Source organism: Dermacentor variabilis, chromosome 2 (genome assembly GCF_050947875.1).
Source record: "Dermacentor variabilis isolate Ectoservices chromosome 2, ASM5094787v1, whole genome shotgun sequence".
In the NCBI taxonomy this organism is placed as follows: Eukaryota; Metazoa; Arthropoda; class Arachnida; order Ixodida; family Ixodidae; genus Dermacentor; species Dermacentor variabilis.
Window position 1 is genome coordinate 147,854,067 of NC_134569.1, and position 17,105 is coordinate 147,871,171.

A 17,105-nucleotide genomic window follows, 5' to 3' on the forward strand; every position below is an offset into this window, starting at 1 on the left:
GCAAGAACTCACGACGTCAAAGTGACGTGTACGCATTATAGATGCTTTAATATGCCGATAAAAACTGAATTTTCTTCTGAATAGCCGCAGGCTGCCCCATTCCAAAAGGAATAAAAGATGGCTGCCGCCGATCGCTCAGGCGCTGGCTACTCGCACCTGCCGGAGAGCATGGGTTTGTTTGAGTATAATAAAGCTTCTTGCGTGGCCGTGTAACGTTTTAGTGCACTTTCGGCACGTTTACGACCTCATTCTGCTAACTCTTCTTTGCTGAGGATCCGTTTTAGCGTCGTTCTTAAGGTTCCGTTGCATGCCACCGCGATTTTCGACCAGCCACCGCAAGCTAAGTAAGGAAAAGCGGGCCAATCACAGACGCCCGCACCACCCTCTTAATTCTGTTATCGACTTTCAGTGCAGTGGCTCGGCCCTATCGAATCCCTCTCCACTTGAGTGTGCTCCTCGCCTCGTGTGAGCCAATTAGATAAGACAAGCCGCTCAATGTAGGCAATGTTATTCGTTTTTCAAGCAAACAAAAGTGACCTCCTATGAACGAGGAGAGCGTTTGATTGGTCTGTTGAGACAACCCTGTGGGTTGTCAACCCTGTGGCCCGATGCTTGCGTCGGTGGTTACGCAAATTTGACGTTAGTATATTGGTATAAAAACATATTGGAATAGTTTTACGTTATAGGGCCCCAGGATTTCATTGCCTTGATGCCTTAAGCTTACGATGTTGAGTGCCACCTAGATAGCGGACCACCTTAAGGTAAAATGACAGTTAGCAGCCTGATAAAAGAATGCCCTGTGGCGCGGATTAAATCAGTACGTCATTTCTGGAATTACATTAACCTTGGAGCACTTTGTGGCGAATTTTTATACAGAAACAATAGTAAATTGAAAAGCGAATGTTGCTTGAGCGTTCAATGTCGACTGTTGCCATGGCGACCGACTACTGGCATTCTATTTGGAAAAATTAGATGCGCTTTATAGACGATCACAAGGAATAACACGGGACAGGCGCAATGTATAATTCCTTGTAATCGTCTACAAAGCGCATCCAATCTTTCCAAATACAGTGAACCAACTTGCCCAACAACGCGTTCTGCTAAACTGGCATTATATTGTGCTTTGACTTGTGTTTTGAGAAAAACTGACCTGGCATTGCTAGTTTGACGACAGCGATTGCCACCTAGATAAGGGGTTCCTCCTGATGGTCGAAGTTTCAGTCACACTTGGAATGTTTGCCACTTGCTGTCCTGCGGCCTTGTGCTGAGAAAGAATAAATTCCAATGGAATCATACGCTTCACAGCCAAAAGGCAGCAATATATGTTTTCAGGGTCCCTTCCAATTAGGTGTGCCCAAGTTCAACGCTGGCACACGAGTAATTTAAAAGCTCTGACGTAAATTTTAGGCGACCAACGTGGCGAACGTAGGCGCTCTGTTACGAACGACCCACTAGCCTCAAGAGGAAGGACCAGAAGCGTCGGTCAGCCATCAGCGAGCTTCGCGCAACCCAACCCAGGTAAGCTGGGCTAAGGTAGCCTCTTCCAGCTGCTCCTCAAACCAGACTGCTAATAATAATAATAATAATAATACTTGCCAATAATCAAATCAGTACATTCATACAGGCCTGCCAAAGCCTTTGAAGGCTTGAGCGGCAGTGCCTGGCAGGCAGCAAAACCATACACGGTACGTTATATGCCAGTTATAAGCAGCGAACTCAAGTATAGAACACCAAAAAAGGTAATTAGAATTTATAGTGTCTATGAAAAGAAATTTCATTGAGCATAATGAAACACAGAAGTACAGCAATGCGTGTGAACAAAAATTACCGTGAGATGATGCATAACCATATACCAGACTGACCGTCATGGTGCAAAGGAATGGCACAACCACATGCATAAAACACAAGCAGTAACGGTAAATAAATGGAACAAGTACGTCTTTACGAACAGACACACCTTAGTAGTCTCTTTAACTTATATTTCGTTTTTGCACAAAATGTGCTGTGCGGTAATTTATTGAAGTAGGTGGGCACATAATGGGCCCGAGCTCTAGTGCCGTACCTTGTGGAACAGCGTGGCCTCCAAAAGGGGTCCCTGGGCCTTAAGCATCGGGAAGCTGTGTATGGAACTAGGAATTGACTGCACCAGAAGTGTTTCAAAACAACCGTTTGCATTAAAAGATCATTGAAATTCGGCATCGAAAGTACTTTGAAACGGTCTGTGTCAGCATTCAGGTTCAGATCATAAGATATGTTTTTTAAGAGGGAGTGCAGTATCGCATTTATTCTGTTGTGCCAGCGGACAGCACAGTGCCCGTAAATTGTTATTCCATACCGGAGTAGACTGTAGCCTAAAGCATGTGTTATAGTTTTCCTTACTGATAAGGGCATGTAGTATCTTATATTGTACAGTAAACAGGATACGGCGCGAAGCTTTTTACAAACGTAAGCAAGGTGACTGTTCCAAGAAAGGTCGCTATCAAGATATAAACCAAGATATTTTACAACAGGTGGGTACTTTAAAGGTATACAGGAACAAGCTGAACAATCTGAAGAATGCAAAACAAGAGGATAGTCAAGGGCTACCCTCCTTAAAGGATTATGGAAGCAGATTAATTGCGTCTTAGATACATTTATAGTAATTAGGTTGTTTTGAAACCAATCCATAGCTTTTGTGGCAGCAGACTGTAAAGAAGCAATCGCATCATAGTAGCTGTGGGCGGTAGTTAGGATCATCGTATCATCGGCGTATTGATAAAGAGAAACGGGTATCACGCTAGAGAGGTCATTTACAAAAATATTAAATAATAATGGCTGAGTATAGATCCCTGCGGAACTCCAGCATTAATAATAGAGAATGCACTATGAACTTCCCCAACTGAGACGACCTGACGCCTACCCCGAAGGAAATTTGCTAACAACGACCAGAAAGCACCCCGAAATCCTAACAAGAAAAGCTTATTTAACAGCAGACCATGATGAACACTGTCAAAAGCCTTGCTACAATCAAGAAGGAGCGCACAAGCAACTTTGTTATTATCGAAAGCTATATTCAACTGATCGGATAAATCTTCCAGAAGGGTTTGAGTGCTTTTGCCGGGTCGGAAACCATACTGACTAGGCGACAAAATGCTGTGGGCGTCCAGAAAGCTTGTCATTGTTAACAATAAGTGTTTTTCAAGTATTTGAGCGATAGAAGGCAGAATTGGAATGGGGCGATAGTTTTCAATTTTATTACGTGCACCGCTTTTATAAAGAGGTATAACCTTCGCTGTTTTCAGTTTTACAGGAATTTCACCACTTGAAATTATGCGATTAAGTAGTGTTAGCAAAACTTCTTGGATGTATTCATATATTCTGCGCAACTCATTAATGGAAGTGCCGTCAATTCCAGGAGATTTATTACATTTGAAATTGAATATAATCGATCTCAGCTCTTCCTGAGAAATTGAAGGCAGATATGCCGATTCACTAATGCTGTGACGCAAAGTACAAGAATCTACCTGCAGGTTTGCGTTTCTCATTACACGAGAGAAGTGATTATTAAACTCATCAGAAATATTCTGTCTGCCGCTGGATAAATTGGAAGGAAAATAATTCATTATATTCAAATGAATCCCTCCTTGAAAAAAATACAATTCTAAAAGCCGAAATTCAAGAACTTAATCTAGAACTCCAATCTCGTCACCCCTCTACTTCAACCTCTGAAGCCCCTCTCTCTAACACGACCCTTTCGACTCATCATCCATCAGCCCTACCTGAAACCTCTTCACACCGCTCCATGGACACTAGCCCCTCCCCCCAACAAACGTAAAAGTCCGAGCACTCCGCGATCAGAGGACACCCTGGACGAGACAATCTTAAATTATAAGGACAGGCTAACCGCTTTAGAGACTAAATTCCATAATATACTCACTGCAATTGAAAGGATCAATACAGATTACACAGCCAGGAATGAAAAGCTCGACAAATTTATTGAATTCGTACAAGCACACATCCAACAAACTACAAGTTGGATAGCTGGAGTCACCGCGAATTAACCTAACATGGTTGCACCTTCTCGATCCGTCTCCCCACCAACTCCGCTTAACATTGGCCAATAACCCGACACGCTCCGAGTTTGAAGTGTGGCAGTGGAACTGTAGGGGGTTTCGAAAAAAGAATGCACACCTCCAGCAGTTTCTAGCCTCCTCTTCTAATCTCCCAGCTGTCATTGCGCTTCAGGAAACTCACGGACTGATCAGCTTCCGAGGTTATAATGTCTATCAGACCAATAAAATCTCCCTGCCCGATACGGCAATTCTTATGCAAAAGCACCTCACTGCCAATCACTCCCAATTTGACAGCGTCGATATAGAGCACAATATTCTAGAAATTATTCCTCGCAAAAAATGCATCTGGTCTCTACATTCTCAATATCTATAGTCGTCCACAAGACAAACATTACCGCTTTGACTACCTTTTCGCTCAAGCTATTGCCACTGCCACCCACCACCCCCTCCTAATCCTTGGAGATGTCAACGCACCCAACCATTTGTGGGGTCAGTCCGTTTCTACACCTAAGAGCAGAGCCCTATGGATCCACATACAAGACCACAGACTCACGTTACATAACGACATCGTTGCACCAACCAGGCTAGGCAACAGCGTAGCTAAGGACACCTCCCCCGATCTTACGCTTACACACAGAATCCAACACGTCCCATGGCACAACTCACAACTTAACCTCGGTAGCGACCATTACATCATTACCATCACACTACAATTCAAACACAAACCCTTTGCACCCAAACGCTTCAGCCTTACCAATTGGGACAATTTTCGAGAGGCCTGCCAGATATGAGCTCCCACAAACATTCAAGATATTTCAGAATGGGTTCAGCAACTACACTCAGACGCCCAGACGCACGCTACTACTCTGCCCCCCGAAACCGCTCTCACTACGGTTGATTCCAAGCTTCTACACATGTGGGAAGCCAAACAGTCTCTTCTCAAACGGTGGAAGAGGCAACGGTTCAACCGAAAACTAAGACTCAGAATTCCCAAATTAGACCTCCAGATCCAGGAGTACGCCACACAACTAGCCTGCCAGCAGTGGGGCCAGGTATGTGAAAGCATGCATGACAATCTCGGTAACAAGCGCACATGGCAACTCTTATTACACTTATTAGACCCTACCACATGGCGCACACACCACAACCATAGCATAAACAAACTGCTACATGCACACAAAAACAATCTCAACGGATTCTTCGACGACCTCCGCCATAAACATCTGCCTCCCGCTCAGAAGTATGACATGCCAAAATATACTGGCGAACCCAACGAGCTACTTAGCGCCGCTATCACGGAAGCAGAGGTTCGCCATGCCCCCGCCATCCTGCGCACAATGTCAGCACCAGGCCCTGACCTTATTAACAATAAAATACTCCGCAATCTAGACGACAACTCTGTCACAGCCATCACGGCGTACTTCAATCATTCCTTTGACACTGGCACCCTCCCTAGTTCGTGGAAAGATGCCAGGGTAATTTTTATCCCAAAGCCAAACAAACCACTCAACACTTCTAATCTAAGGCCTATATCACTAACCTCTTGTCTAGGTAAAACACTCGAACACGTCATCCTCAACCGACTCAGTAAATACATGGAAGACAACAATCTTTATCCATCAGAAATGGTAGGTTTTCGAAAATCTCTCTCATGCCAAGATAACATGCTTCGAATGAAGCATGACATCATTACACCCAATAGCAGTTTAGATACGCGAGCAATTCTCAGTCTAGACCTTCACGGCGCCTTCAATAACGTTTCACATTCCGCCATCCTCCGAGAGCTTAATCTCATTCGGGTTGGCGGAAAGGCATATGACTACATATGTACCTTCTTATCCAACCGTACTGCAACGATACACATAGGCACAGAGCAATGCCTCTCGTACGCTTTAGGTAGCTACGGCAGGCCCCAAGGCTCAGTGCTGTCCCTTTTTCTTTTTAATCTTTCTATGATGCCGATGGCGCAAGTATTACGCTCTATTCCCGATCTCAAGTTTTAACTCTACGCCGATGACATCACTCTTTGGACGACTGGCGGCTCCGATGGAGAGATTCAAGACACTCTACAGGCCGCAACAGACGCCGTCGTGGCTCATGCGGGGGCTATGAATCTCACATGCTCCCCTCAAAAATCCGAGCTGCTACTTCTGCCATGCCACCGGGGGGCCGGAAAACACATGTATAGTATACAGGTCATCCTAAACCACATCCCCGTTACTAGAGTGGACAGGCTCCGGGTGCTCGGTTTACACATTCAAAGCAACCGGCTCAACACATATACCCTACATACACTCCAAACCACAGTCGATCACACCCTGAGCCTTCTAGGGCGAGTCTCCAATAAACATGGTGGACTAAAGGAGGCCGAACTTCTCCGCTTGATCCAGGCCTTCGTTATCAGTAAGATTACATTCGCAACACCATATCTACATTTCCTTAAATCAGAATCAGATAAGGTCGATACTCTATTACGCAAAATATATAAATTCGCTCTGGGGGTCCCCATACGTAACTCCAATGAAAGGCTAATGCTTACTGGAACTTTCAACACATTTACTGAACTCATAGAAGCCCACCTCGCATCCCTATATAGCAGACTTTCTAACACCGCAACAGGTCGACACATTCTACAATCTCTTTCTATTACTCCGGCACCTATCATCAAGACTAAATACACCATTCCACATCACATACACGAGAACCTCTGCATCACCCCCACTTCCTAAAAACATGTACCCTGTGCACCACAAAAAGCGCAGGAGGCAGCGAGCAAAGGCTCTCCAAACACAATTCTCCACCTCACAAGACGTGCTCTATGTTGATGCCGCAGAATATGGGAACAGAAATCATTACGCAATATCAGTCATTAACTCTCACGGCCAGGTCGCTGCGGCCGCCTTCATTCCTGGCTCTTCCTCGGAGGAGGCGGAGGAAGCGGCCATAGCCCTGGCCCTCACAATCCCAAATTCATCAGTTATCCTTAGTGACTCCAAAGTAGCCATACATAACTTCGGAGCGGTTAGGGTCACTAAGCCAGCCCTTTCTTTCCTCTTGGTCCATCCTTTCCATCAAACTGTGGAATTAATCTGGGCTCCCGCGCATGCGGGCCTTGCCGGAAACGTGGCGGCTCATGCCAGTGCCCGAGGATTTACTGTCCGGGCTCAGGCATCAGATGTGTCGGACCTCGCCACGGAGGAGGTGCCGTTTACAGCACGGGATCGACTTATTACTTACCACGACATCTGCACACACTACCGATTAAACCGCTTAACCTTTCCGCCACTCATGGGCAAATCCCCGCGTAGGTGTGAAGTTCTGTGGCGACAGCTGCAGACTCGCACCTTTCCGTCTCCTTGCCTCCTCCACCGCATTCATCCCGCCATTTACCTTTCTCCATTTTGTAAATTCTGTGTATCTCCCAAAGCAGACTTAAACCACATCATGTGGGGGTGCCCTAAGCACCCCCTTCCCCCTTTTCTCAGGCAATTATTATCTAGTGAGGAGCAGTGGGAGGCTGCCTTGCGCAGCTCCAGGCCTCATCTTCAGGAGGCCAGCCTGAAGTGGACTGAGAGGATAAAGGAGGCCTACTTCCAGTTGTTCCTCCGCCCACCCTCTATTCCATTGCCCCCTTCCCTTTAAAGAGGGATAAATAAAGTTTTTCATCATCATCATCAGCAGCAGCAGCTCGTCAAACAGCGGCATATGTGCGCTGTAATTGTGATGAAATGGCTGTAATTGATCTTCATTATCTTGCTGTCTTCGATAGCACGCTTGGACATTTGTCTCTACCTTTTCCCTTCGTTTCCCTGCAATTCTGGGAGCTACCGCTCCTTCCTTGCGGCAAAGGATGAAGAAATCCAAGAAGATCTTCCTGCTACGCAGCCGTCAGGTCGGATAACCTCCAGAAAGCATGGAAGCGCATGAAGTGCTGCAAACAGCGTGGCCACTGAGCTATGCTCGGATAGCTACGACTCCTCGGACGATGACTTCAAACTCCTGAAGAGCTGAACAGCAAAAAGAAGATTACTGCAAACGTTATCGTCAGCAAGTATTTCTAACATGAAGAGTGCACTACAGCACTGGCCACACTCTGCGCTCTTCGTGCCCGTTGACCCGGCGACCACCTTGCGGCTTTTAAACAGGCAAGTCCTCTCTTTGTCGCTCAAGAAAATTGCCCCAAACAGGGATTAAAGACGTGAGAATAAACTCATGGAGAGAGGTCCTCGCAGTGTATGTGCTACACCATACTGCTATACACGGTCTACGTAATATAACTGAGATCGACAATGTAAAGGTAGGATCAATGATACCTACAGGCGGTGATGGTACTGCGGGCGTCATTTATGACGTTGGCGTTTCCATCCATGATGACGACTTGCCAATACTAGTCAAACCAACGACAGAAGGTACTTTCATTACGAAGATTTCCAGACTTGGAAACATACGCTGTGTGATTCTTTGGTTTGAAGGAGACAGCTTTCCTTCCCACGTGAAGGTAGGACACGTCCGCCATCCAGTGCGACCATTCGTAGCGAAGCGCCTCCAGTGCTTCAAGTGTTGCAAGATTGGCCGCGTAAAGGGTGCCTGTGTGAACAACGTCGTGTGCTCACGGCTCTCTGAGCCCCATTCAGAAGATGTCTGTCGCACTGATGGTACAAAGTGCCCTAACTGCAGTGGCGCTTACAAGGCTACATCAAAGGATCGCCCGCGGATGCGAAGGGAATTAGCGATCCTCAAACAACTGGTGCGGGACAATTCAACACATCGAGAGGCTGCTGAACGTCTTCGTCAAAGCCGAAGACGTTCACGAAAAACCGCACCTCTAGATAGTGACACGCCATCTTCCGTCAGAGGGTTTGTCGCATCAACGCACAGCGCCACCCAGACAGATACAAGGAAAACAAAGTCAAAAGACTCGCCCGTCCTGAAGAATGGCCTGCGCTACCAAGGGCACAATGCGCTAATGAGTTGCATAAAAACGCACCGACCACCATGGCTGCGGAAACTGTTGAAGCGACGTTGGCCGATGATCACCAGGTCATCAACATTCTGCGGTCTCTCATGAATGCCATTCGCGTTATACTGGACAGCATGAAAACTTTGTCTGAGCAATGCCTGCTACAGGTGCTGGACACTGAATCCAGTGCTTGCAGCCCTTGGTTGAAATCATGGCTTGCCAGAAGCCGTCGTTTCGGGGCGAGGTACGGAACGGCGTTGATGTTTCAGTGCAACGCCAAAGGACTTAAGTCACGTATGTCGGACTTTCGACAGTTTGTGCTCATGAATCATTTCCCCATTATAATTATCTTCGAGCCATTATAATTTCACATTAGACTGTCTGGTTATGCGTGCTTCATGTTCGCCACACATAGAGAATGCAGCAAGCTATCGTTTTGATACGATGTGATCTTACGCATGTTCATCATCCAGTGCCACCTGACTATGAAAACCAGCACGTGTGTCGAACAGTAAGAAAGGCAAGCTCACTTTCACAGTAGTCGGCTGGACTGCGAGCGGCTACGGCGAATCACGACATTGAATGCGCATCCTTTGGTGATGACTGGATACCTTAATGCGCACCATTATCTCTGGGGAAGCTCTAAGATAAACTCGAGGGGCAAAAGATTAGTGTCATTTACCTCCGAACAAGAGCTGTGTTTGGTAAATGATGGAAGCCCCACCTTTCTGCGAGGAACTGTCAACAGTAGTTGCCTGGACCTCACCTTTGTTTCCCGCTCCTTCACCAAACAGCTTAGATTTTTTTTCAGATATTGAAACGCGGGGAAGTGGCTACCTCGCCACTTCTCCTAGGATTGAAGGGCTGACGGTCTCCAAGTTACCCGCCGTCACCCATAGTGTCGAATGGCCGGTGTTCAAATCAATTGTGGAAGACAGCTGTCATGAGGGCTTATCCTCTAGCCTGGAGCACCTTATAAAGGGTGCCCTAGAGGATGCCACGCATTCGCTTTCAAGAACATCTGCATGCACTGAATACGACATTGAATTAGAGAAGCTTCGTGAAAATACGTCGCCGTGCAGGGCGACGATATAGGCGCAAGAAGTCGGCACATCACTTAAGGTTGACCAGACGAACTCAAAAGAAAATTCAGCGTCGCATGGACAAACTCTCATCGCAAAGATGGTTGTCGTTCTGCGAGTCTTTGGATCCAAGAAAACCTTTGTCTCACATATGGGGAATTGTTCGTAGTCTCCGTGGAACCCCTAAGCAACGCCACCCTTTCAAGTCTTTGCTCCTTCACCAACAAGGCACAGAGATTAACATCCCTGACGATTTCTGCAGGAGGATTGCTGGCGAAATTAGTACCGCAGGAACATCGACGCTCGATCACTCACCGATTTCACGCGACCCCTGCATGCACTGTCCTTTCACTATGGACGAACTTGAAGCTGCACTTGCCTTGTGGAAGCGTTCATCACCAGTGGGACCCGACGGTATAACCTATCGTGCCCTATGTAATCTTGGCGAAGAGGCTCGGAAAGCGCTTCTTAGCTTGTTCAACATCTCCTGGCAGACCGGCACCGTTCCACAGGAATGAAAGACCAGTCACCTAATTCCACTGCTCAAGCCTGGCAAGTCACCTGTAGATATTGCATTGTACCGACCTACTGCGCTGGCCATCTGCTTCGGAAAACTAATGAAGAGAATGGTTCTCGCGCGGTGAGAATGGTACCTCGAACATTACGAGGTATACCCAGACACAATAAAAGGTTTTAGGCATGGCCATTCTTCCATTACAACGTTATCGACTTGGTGAAATACGTTGAGCACCAGAAATTCTGCAAAAGATTATCTGCTGCCCTATTTCTGGATGTTAAGGGAGCGTGTGATAACGTACCGCACAAAGCTATCTTCAGCACCTTAGAGGCAGTAGCACTTGTCGGCAAGACCTATTTCTGGATTAGTAGCTACCTACATAGAAGATCATTCATTTTTCTTACTTACCAAGGATGGCGCAACCTCTCAGCACTACAGTAACCATGGAGTCACTCAGGATGGAGTACTGAGCTCAACGCTCTTTAACACCCATTGGACTCGCTGACATCCTTCCATGCACCGTGCGGCTCTCTATCTATGCCGACGACATTTGTGTTTGGACGTCGGGTGTGACACGACTTCAGCTTCGCGCGCATCTTCAGGAGGCAGGCGTTTAACATCATCGTACCTTCTGGAACCAGGACTTCAAATATCATGGGAAAAGTGTGCAGTGGTGGCATTTACCAGGAAACCAACGTCTTCATAAGTGATATCCGTCGACGGACAGCTGATCTCGTACAGCACAAGTCACAGATTTTTGGGGGTTGTTATTGACAGAAATCTCTCCTAGACCCCTCGTGTGAATTATCTGAAGAAACGACTGACGGGAATTTGCCATACGTTTAGATTCCTAGCACGAAAAACCTGGGGAGCGTCAATACAAACTATGCTACAACTTTGCAGCGTCCTCTTTATTGGATTCCTGCGGAATAGCCTACCGGTATAGGCTTAGCCCTCAGGATACGCCTTGGTCTACTGCGGAGCGCGTCAACGGCAGAAGTTATTGCAATCGCTCAAGATTACACTATCAGAACGCGCATTACCATTGAAACAATGCGTGTGCACATAAGACACTTCGCCAGGACCCCCACCCACCACCTCGCAAGTATCCCTGTAGAAAGACCCGACAAGACATTCAGTACAACTGTCTTCGTGCACGTACCTTCAGGATCAAGACTGATCCTTTAAGACTGTAAGACTTTCGATTTCTCCATGGTGTGTGAGCCGTACCCAAGTAAACCTCACAATCCCAGGACTTCAGAAAAAGACGGACTTGCCGTCATCAGTACTCAAGCAACTTACTTTGCCCCTCGTGTACGAGAAATACAGTGACTGCATAAACGTCTATATTGATGGCTCAACTATATCAAGCAGTTCCGGTAGCACTGTAGTTATACCACCTTGGAGAATAGCCCAACTGTTTGACGTAATACTTTTGCGGAAACCCGCAAGGTGGAGAGAAGTAATTAATAAAGGGAAAATCAGACATCCACCCATTCGTAGCAATTGCTACAAAGGAAACCCGCACAGGTTCCACGAAAGAAAAGCCTCACAGTTGAAGAAAAATTCGTCGGGGTCCGGGACTCGAACCCAAGACCACCACCTTTCTGGGGCAGCCGCTCTACCATCTGAGCTAAAGAGGCGGCTAGCAGATGGCAGGGTGAAGTCGACTTTGTAGACAACACGAAGCAAAGGAAAGAGTTTGATCTAATAGTTCTGCGAAAACCCGACAGTTATGCGGAAATCCGTATGGGTTTCCTTTGCAGCAATTGCTGCGAACTGCTGAATGTCTAATTTACCCTTTATTAACCCAACTGTTTGACTTCCCATATCACTACGCCTACAGCTGCAGAGCTCGCGGCTCTCCGCGATGCGCTTGATGTGGTCAACACAGAGTCCTGAAAATGGGCAGTCTTCTGCGATTCAAGGCCGGCCTGACATTATCTACAGTCATTTCTTTTTCTCACGATCAACTGACATGCCAAATTATGGAACCCATCGATCACTTGAGAGAAAAAGGCCTTGATATCACTTTTCAGTGGATACCAGGCCATTGTAGTATCATTGGAAATGATGACGCAGATAAGGCAGCTCGGACACCAAAAAAACGAAAACCGCTGCGTCCCCATTCCTCTCTCAAGGATCGATGCTGCGGGACAGTTTTGCGTTCTAGCACGCACACTCTCGTTAGCTGAGTTTAACACCGCCCATACAAGGTGCACCAGACTGCACAGACTCAACCCTTCGCTGTAACTCATACCTACGGCCGGACTACACCGACGCCAAGCGTCTCTTCTGTGTCGGTCGTGGTCGGGAGTTGCCTTCACGAAAGTTTACCCAGCACACATTGGAATGGCTGACAGTCCTGCATGTGATGTCTGCGGCTGCGAGAAGAGTACTGACCATCTATTGTTCCACTGTCCGCAGTTTGAAGCACAAACACAATCTATGACCAATGCATTCAAGAAACTAGGTGACCGTCTGCTGAGTGAACAGACAGTATTAGAACACCGTACCCACCGATCATCAGCTCAGAAGGCACTAAAGGCATTTGTGTGCTTTCTGAGAACGTCTGGCTTGTGCGAGCGCCTTTGACACTGTAGGCGTGGGCGTTTCTATACCCCATCTCTCTCTTTCTCTCCATCCTTTCTATCCCCTACTCTCTTCCCCCAGCGCAGGGTAGCCAACCGGGCTCTTGACTAGTTAACATCCCTGCTTTCCTTTTATCTCTCTCTCTCTCTTCGTTATTTCGCTCAGAAGGAAGAGCACTAAAAAGGAAAGTACCTAGGACACGACATGCTTGTAGCTAGCGGCTGACTATTGTTGCACCTCCATCCTACTTTTCTCCTCAGTGCTCTAGGCCTCTCCACATGTACCAAGGCTGCGTCAGTCCAGCTAAGGCACATGAAAGCGACTTAATCAGGCAAAGGCGCAATATGCTGCGCAAGCCTTTGGAAATCTACAAACAGAGCATCAAACGAATACGAATTATAAGCTGCAAAATTTGCCTTGACACGCCTTCAGACACGGCAATGCTACTCAGCAGCATGTAAAACGCCACAGGTAGAAACACTGGCTTTGAGTGTGCGGGTGCGTGGAGGAAGAAATGGCGGAAATGTAGGGTATACATGTAGTTATCTGTGGGGCCTACACTAAAGCAAAGTTCTGTGGTCACAAGATGCAGAAGAAAGCACAGCTATAATTTCATAGCGAAGCTTTTTCTGCCTCACTTGCAGTCGTTGCGGTGGAGAAAGGCAACGATGTGGCGAAGCTCATGATCACCGAGACGCTCAGGATGACCACCAGAGTGCCCCTGACTTACTCTCTTGTTGAACTAGACCCGGAAGAAGTCAACGTCGCCGAGGGTAAGCGCCCTTTTCTCTACCTTTCTGGCTCTCGGTACAGCGCATGATGCCGCACATATCGTAGGCGTAAGCATAGCGCGTACAGCGAAAACACAATGATACTAAAACCGAGCAGAAATCGTACGCGGAGCATTACTACAAGTTAGCTGCTAAGGCGCCCCTCCTCGTGTAAGCCTCCGTATCTGTGTTGCCTCTATTGTTACGTTCACGAATAACAATTTACAAGGGGGGTAATTTAGGATTACAAATAAAGTACGAGCACAGTCGTAAAGTAGTAACCCTGTTGGGACTTTTCCATTGCAATTTCTATTTCAACGTTTCAGAGGATGGGCATAACATACGATTAACCTAACTCGAACTAATGAGGATGCTATGGCTACTACATCGATAATTGGCCACCTACTGCCGATAAATAGCAGTTCAACACTGTTCTATTTCCTTCAAATAGGATAAGAGAAGAAAATTTTAAAAAGTGAAATTTACACAATAGCGTGTTTTCTGCTGCAATGTATTACTAACGGAAAACGACTTAATTAACCGTGTGATAATAATTGATTAAATATATATTTAGAAAAAGCTTGCCGAGTGCATTTTTTATTAATTAATATTATTGGGACATATGCTGCCCTCGCGGAATCGAAGGCGGTCAAACTCAAGACGTGCACACTTAATAGGAACCCCTAGGTTAGCACGTCTTTCAAGATGGCTCTCGTTAAACACGGGGAAAAAAATGCATTAGCGTTCAAGTAAATGTTTTCTCCAAAACTCTAAACTCCAAAACAGGAAGACAACATGGAATTGAGCCAAATGAAACAGCGGAAATTACTTGTTTTTATTTGAAATGTAGAAATCGTGGCGCAAAGCTAAATGAAAGTGGAGGAAAAAAACAACTTTTCGCAAGTGGCAGCCGAACCCACACCTTACGCATTACGCGTACGCATCCTAGGAGTTACGGCGGCGGCTGCTTTCCCGCTCACTTCCTTGAGTATTCATGTGTTTGCGCATTTGCGGGCATTGTAACCGTGGAAGTGTTAGCCAGCGCCACTGTCAGCCGCGGCAGCGGACGTGGAACGGCCTTTCAACCGCACATTTCGACCTGTCGAAAGTTGATTTTACGCCTGCTTTCATTTCCTTTTACCCTGTGATTTCTACATTCCCGTTAAACAACAGCAGAGTTGATTTCTCTTACTATTTCTGTGGCTTCGTTGTCTGTTGTCTTGATGTGGTTGTAACTAACGAAAAACCGAGCCCCTCGGTCACCCTTACCTTAGTCCCTCGAGAAACGCGACACAAAATAAATGGAACACCATCACACATTTTGTAAGGGAGTTTAAGGACAAATATCTCTAAACAGTTGCTAGTCGCAAGGATCCTACTTAGTGCATATGCCGAGCGCTGACCGATTTCAATTACCCACCTAATACAAGCACCCTAAATTAATTATTAGGAAGCTAGTTAACAAACTTTACTTAGTTAATTAGTTAACGTCAAGAATTTATTGGTGGTCGCCGCCACTAGTAACGCGCTGCGGTAAAAGAAAACGATTATTTTTTCTACTGCACTTAATAATAATATTCGCTTTTCTCAGTTGACGCCGGTGGTAGAGCACTGGCATAAAGCAGGGAGACAAACCTTCCCAATTCCCATGCATACGCCGACGGCTGCTTAGGAAGAAAAGTACCTAAATACGCATAACCATGAAATGCACGCTCAGCCTTTGCCCTTGTGTTTTTTTGCTAGTTTCAAGGCAACTCGTCACTGTTGTTTGAAGATAACACTCAAACTGAAATGCAGATTCAAGAGGTTGACCATTAAAATTGAAAGGTGAATGCTTATTTCTGCAACATCCCATTACTGCGCTCCCAACACTTCGAAGCTGGTCAGTTTCGTAACCTTTCCAATACTATATCTTAAAGTGCTAGCGCGTATTGATCTCGATCGAGCTTTGCATGGTTCGGCATTCGCAAAGCTACGAATAAGAAAGAGAAGGCAAAACAAAGTTATCAGCGTATACGGACAGTAACGCTTCTACTGCTTACAAGAGCTGTAAACAATCGCTATTTAACATAATCAAGACAAGTGCTGCAAACAAAATATTTGGGCATCTTCAGTGGATGCCTTAACGAACTAAATGCACTCGCACAAAATCCAAGGACAAAGGAACTGCGCAAACAAAACAAAGCTATATCCTTGGTTGCAGCGCAATTTTTTACCACAGGCCTTCGTTTCGTGCTAGATAGATTGTCATGAGGCTACCTCTCTGACATCATTCTGCACAAAACTTCCATATTGATAGTCTTGCATGCGGTGACCGCGATGTACCGCGCTGGCGGTGCAGCGACCAGTGGTTGCACTCTGGATGCCGCGATGCAGTGTGCAACGCCATCTTCGCCGATCCGAAGCCGCACGTGCTGATAGACGCCGTGCGCGCGCCGGGCAGCACCGTGGACAAGCTGTCGACGGCGGTACGCGAAACGGCTCGCCGCATGGGGCTGCCCACGCTGAGCCTCACGTATGGCGCGCACAACGACTACCCGCTGAGCGGCTGGGACAGGCTTACAGCGCTCGAGCGCGAATTCTTGGTCCACGTCACGCCTCCGGGAGAAATCTACACGCAGGCGATTCGCGACCTCTGTAAGAAGATGGACCTCTCCGCAGCCGGCATCATCTACGACAGTAGCGTCAGTAAGTGGCCATATACCGCGTCTGTGCGGATTCTTGAGAATGGTTAAGTCTCATACAGGCGACACTTTCAAAGTAACAGAAGCCTACAAAAGAAGCCCGTGGAAGCGTTCGCCCGGCTTAGCCCTGACGCTCCGTGTCGGCAAGTTGTGCGGCATCGCGTTACCGTCAGGCGCAGTCTGTGGTGCTGATAAATGGTTGCGTGGATACGGCGTGAACAGGTGAACTTTAGAGTCGCAGGTAAACTGTTGCATGTTAGTTACCTAATTACTGGCAGTTAGTCGAAACAAAAGAATGAGTATAAATGAGATTCAAAGCCAGGGATCGTCGCATCTCCGTAGATGAAAAAAACGGCTAAGGTCAGGTATTCATTCCTATATTCTAGTATTATTAGTGCCACGAGTTGTGACGTGGCCCTGATACTGAGGGTTGAAATTGTACCACATG

General features: G+C 46.7%; 1 protein-coding gene across 1 annotated transcript in view; it reads left to right on the top strand.

The window, feature by feature from the left end:
• LOC142570485 (ionotropic receptor 25a-like) overlaps positions 1-17,105 on the top strand; it is a 33,222-nt gene that overhangs the window by 828 nt on the left and 15,289 nt on the right. Inside the window, exons 2-3 of the mRNA XM_075678867.1 lie at positions 13,848-13,976; positions 16,350-16,661. Of these exons, the coding sequence (XP_075534982.1) occupies positions 13,848-13,976; positions 16,350-16,661 (441 nt within the window). The remainder of the gene's footprint in view (positions 1-13,847; positions 13,977-16,349; positions 16,662-17,105) is intronic.